The sequence below is a fragment of the Silene latifolia genome, chromosome 9, assembly GCF_048544455.1.
Source record: "Silene latifolia isolate original U9 population chromosome 9, ASM4854445v1, whole genome shotgun sequence".
Taxonomy (NCBI): domain Eukaryota; kingdom Viridiplantae; phylum Streptophyta; class Magnoliopsida; order Caryophyllales; family Caryophyllaceae; genus Silene; species Silene latifolia.
In genome coordinates this window covers 65,509,185-65,514,218 of record NC_133534.1, presented here as the reverse complement: position 1 = coordinate 65,514,218, position 5,034 = coordinate 65,509,185, and the positions used below count along the sequence as shown (strand labels likewise).

The 5,034-nt window shown below is 39.0% G+C and overlaps 1 protein-coding gene across 1 annotated transcript; it reads left to right on the top strand.

Moving 5' to 3' along the window:
• Window positions 1-1,183: 1,183 nt before the first annotated feature.
• Window positions 1,184-4,614, top strand: LOC141599880 (uncharacterized). Its single transcript, XM_074420011.1, has 5 exons — window positions 1,184-2,808; window positions 3,481-3,789; window positions 3,954-4,070; window positions 4,219-4,277; window positions 4,365-4,614. Exons 1-5 carry the CDS (start codon window positions 1,684-1,686, stop codon window positions 4,432-4,434), a joined length of 1,680 nt encoding a protein of 559 aa, XP_074276112.1. The 5' UTR covers window positions 1,184-1,683; the 3' UTR covers window positions 4,435-4,614.
• The last annotated feature ends 420 nt before the right edge of the window (window positions 4,615-5,034 follow it).

Here is a 5,034-nt window from a genome sequence, read left to right as displayed (position 1 = left end):
TATGTTGGCGGGGGAATGGCTCGATATGGCGGAACAGTCGGATTCGACTAATATGAAATGGCTCTGGAACAAGATTTGGAAAGTACCGGTCTGGCCACGCGTAAAACTATTCTTCTGGCAGCTGTGTAATGATGCTTTGGCAACAGAGGCAAACATCGCTACTCGAGTGAAAGGCGAGTCCTCTTTTTGTCCTTTATGTAATTTATCTGACGAGTCCAGTATCCACTTGTTTAGGGATTGCAGGGTGGCGCGATGGGTGTGGGAGCAGCTGGAGTTAGGACGTGAGGAGAAGGAAGGAATGGATGATGTACGGTTCTGGGTGGAGGAGAGGTGGAAGGAGACCAATGAAGCGGAGTATGGGAAGTTTGCATTGGGGTGCTGGGCGATTTGGGAGCATCGGAATAAGGTAGTCTTTGATGGGGCAGAGGTGGAACCGGAGAGGGTTGTCAGGCGGGTTTGTGATGTGTTGAGTGAGGGTGAGGGGGAAGGGTGGTGGGCTGTTCCCGGAAAAGACGAGTGGGGCCTGGTCGATGTGAGAATGGGGAGGTGGTGGAGGCGTGGAAAGCAGCTCCAAGGGGCTATGTCAAAATAAATGTGGATGCGGGTGCGAAGGACGGAGAAGGGACAAGTGCGGGAATAGTATGCCGAGGGGAAGGAGGGGAGGTGCTGTGGGGGATCGCTATTGTTCGCACGGAGTATTGGGAGCCGAGTATTGCTGAAGCGGTGGCAATGTGGGAGGGTCTAAATGAGGCGAAAGCGAGAGGTTTGCGAAAGGTGGTTATGGAAAGCGACTGTATACAGCTGGTTGATTCTCTTAAAGAAAAGCGGAGCGGAAGAAGTATTTTTTCACAAGTTGTTGAGGATATTTTAAGTCTTTGTAATGATTTTGAGTCGGTTTTATGATCTTACACTAGTCGAGTCAATAACTGTGTAGCACATTGTTTAGCTCATATCGTACCTAGAATTACTGGTCGTGTGGAATGGTCGGATTCTTTACCGACAAGTGCGCAGAACGCTGTACTCTTTGATTTATCAATGCTATCGTAACATCTTACGGTGTTTTCATAAAAAAAAAAAAAAAAAAAAAAAAAAAAAAAAAAAAAAAAAAAAACAACTCGACACAACACAATCACACAAGCTTGACCCAAGTGACAAAGTGAGTATTGATAGTAAACTCAATCGCACCAAGTCATTTCTCAATCTTTCCTTTGTATTCATTCATCTCTATCATTTGCCCTCTGCAACATCTTTTTCTACTCAGTACAATTTCTGACAAAAATATTTCTCTTTAGTTTAATACACTCTCACTTCTTACATATTCGTTTCGTTTTGTTCAATAAGTTGTTGGAGAAATGGATATGGCGTTGACCATGGAGCTTTATCTTTCTTTTACCATCTCCATCTCTTACGCCCAAACCATGTTCTTCTTTCCAAAACCTCAACCGTCTCCTATATCTTCCATACCTGCTAATCGCCCTACTTGTAAGTTTTGGAACTTCTAAACCCTAATTCTAAATCTCATCCTAGTTCAATTACTTTTTATTCGTTTCTTTCGTTTTCTTGTTCGATTTAGTATCATTTAGTAGGGATTTCAATTGTAGATCTATGTTGATGAATTTTAAGGTTTAGGTATTTCTGTGAGTTCTAGGCTATTGATTAGGGTTAGCAATTGATTTGGGGGAAATGTCGAAGAAAGAATTAGGGTTTCTAAAACCTAGTGTTCCGAGTTGGAAAGAGCAATTAGCTAGGAAGACACTGAGGAATGTTAGACTGCAAGGGCATACATATGTCGATTTACGAGAAGATGGCAAGCGTTTTGTATTTTTCTGTACTTTGTGTTTGGCACCATGTTATAGTGATGACGTATTGTTCGATCATTTGAGAGGTAATCTTCATAAGGAGAGGTATTCTGCTGCTAAGGCGACCTTGATGGGGTCGAACCCTTGGCCTTTTGATGACGGCGTTCTTTTCTTCCGAAATTCGGTTGATGAAGGGAAAGATGCTGGGTCCCATGGGGCTGAAAACCACTGCTTGATGGATGAGGGTGACTGCGTTGACAGGCTTGCTATTGTAGTCAAGGGTGATTTTTTAAATAAGGACAGTCATGGGAATGGGAATGGCAACTTTGGGAGTGACTGTGATGTTGGTGATGATGATGTGGTAGGTTTTGATTTGGTGATTCCTGGTGTTATTGGCAAGGATGATATTTCGGACTTGAGGGTGAGGCTAGGAGGTTATGGGCAGATTACTAGTAAGGTATTAAGGAGAGATGAGATTAATATCGGCATCGAACGAATCTGGTGTGAATGGTTGGGCAAAAGAAACAGCAATGATGATGAAATCCATTCTAGGGTTTCCTCGCATGACTTTGCAATTGTGACTTTCAGTTACTTTTATGATTTGGGGAAACAATGTTTGTTTGACGGGATCAAGACATTGCTACTTACTGGTGGGGAGGACGGTGACAACGGAAGTAGTTCAAGAAAGAGAAGGAAAGAATCGTTTTCAGACTCAGAAATCAATAGTGAGACACAAAATTACCATCCCGATTCGTCTGGAGAGGATTCTCAAGGTTCAACAAGTACTAGGAGTTCCTCTTTACTCGTGAATCGCTATGATGATCATCTTGTGCATTCAAGAATTATACCTAGTAAGTCACTAAGACGAGAATTGAGGAGGCAGCAGCGTGTGGCATCTGAGAAAATGTGTGATATCTGTCAACAGAAGATGATAGCTGGGAAAGATGTGGCTACCCTTGTAAACCTAAAGACTGGAAGACTTGCCTGCTCTAGTAGGAATGTACATGGGGTAAGCCTACCTTATTCATCTTTTACCTTTCATTCTTTAATTTAACAATTTTCAGATGTAAAACGTAAACTAAAAAGCTTCTACCTTAAAATTGTGCTGAGACGTTTGAAGCTATTGGATAGATGGTTTTGCTTAATTTGTGCTTCTTATATATGATCTTTGTGCTTTATGGCTTGGCCTGTTTTTGATATTGATCGATTAGATATTTGTAATTTCTTCGCACTTTGCAGCAATAATGTGATTTATCTCCACACATATTTTGCTCGTTTAAATCTCTTCCTAAATCATTGAAAAGGTCTTCTGTAATCTTTTTGCCCTTTTCTCTTTCTTCTCTTTACACACCTTTTCTGTGCATCTTGCACCATTTTACTACATATCTTTTCACTCCACCTCTTCAATGACTCCTCATCTCTCATTAAAGATTGCGTATGATAAATTCATAATTGCTACAATCTTTGTTGCTGTAGTATATGATCTCTGTTGTCTTGTCTTCTGCTCGATCATTGGAGTTAGTTTATGCAACTTCTGTGCTCCAAGCAGTTAGCATGTGAAAATGTTTAGTTCTTAACAACTTAGGGAGTTTCTATTGTCTTTCATGAAACTAAGAGAGAAATATAGAGCAAGAAATATTATTGAAACTTGACTGGGATGCTACAATCTCGATGTATGCAGGCATTCCATGTGTTCCATACTTCCTGCCTCGTCCACTGGATACTACTATGTGAGTTTGAGATGTTTATGAAGCCACCTGTGCGTCCAAAAGTAAGAAGAAGATCTAGAAGGAAAGTTAAATCAAGTTTCAGTCAACTAGAGGAGCCTGAAGCTAAGACGGATAGCATCAAACCCAATCTGTCGAGAAAGGCTAGTGAGACAGGTACTTTTTGTGACAGAATATGCTCAGTGTTCTGCCCGGATTGCCAAGGCACTGGCATCGAAGTTGAAGGAGATGAACTGGAAAAGCCGACCATTTCTCTTTCAGAGGTTGGTTTTACAAATATGTATGATGCTATTCAGTTTTCCAATTTCACATGAATATGCTATCGTCATCATTTGGGTTACATCTGAAAGTATTTACGATTTTCCAAAGTTCCAATTTTGGGTTAAGTCTCGTTGCAGTTTGTTAATCTCTGAGTTCATTGTATCAGATGTTCAAGTATAAAATTAAAATGAGTGATGCGCATAGAGCTTGGATGAAGTGTCCAGAAGAGTTGGAGAACTGTTCAATTGGCTTTACCTTTCCTGTCCAGGCAGACAATGTTGAGGTACTTAGGTCTTAGACCAGTTAATTAGCCCTTGCAGTATTTAACACTCTCTTTTTCCTCATTTTCTTGGGCCAAGTACGTCATTTGGTCTTTGAAGTAGCAAGATGAGAAAAATATTGATTTTACTTGAAAATTTATTTGGTGCCAGGAAAAGATAGTCCAGATGAAGTTGCTACACTTTTACCGTGCAGACGAAGATAGTTGGCCGTGAGTTCTTAGAATTGTTGGACTTGTTCTTAGCAATCGTGATGTTGACAAAAATTGGTGGGCGATTAATTACCCTTGTTTATGCAGGAAGAAGTTTAATGTGTATGAGAAGGTAACTGCTGGAGATATAGTTGCATGTAAAGAGCTAGTGACATGATGTTCATATAAACAGTACAGTTTAAGCTTTTGTAAATCAATGATCAATTGTAGGTTGATGTGTTATACAATTTATCTGTTGTTAATCTGTGATTGGTCGTAGTTATACTGGCGATATACGCGAATATGAATTAGTTAGTCATTTGTTATATGATTGCAGAAGAATGAATTTTGGTTTGGGTTTCCAGTTTTGTTGGTAAATTATACCATGCACCCAGGAGTATGGTGCATGGTACTCTCTTCTTTAAACTTTTCTTATAATAAATAGTTATTAAATTTAATAAATTATAAAACTATAAAAAATATATCATTATTCATAATTTTTATTCCTCTACAAATAGAGATCATATTTGATATATTTTGTTATTTATTTCAATTTTTCTTATATATTCACATTGACATATTCATATCATATCACATAATTATTTTTATTCCTTTAAATTATTTTGCATTATGCGATTTTGATACGGAATAAAACGTTCAAGATCGTCATTGTTCAATATATTTGAACAAATAAAGTCATATTCACTAAACTATAATGCCATATTTACTAAACTAAAAGTGAATATAATAGAGGCATGAGATGAATATCACGCTACAT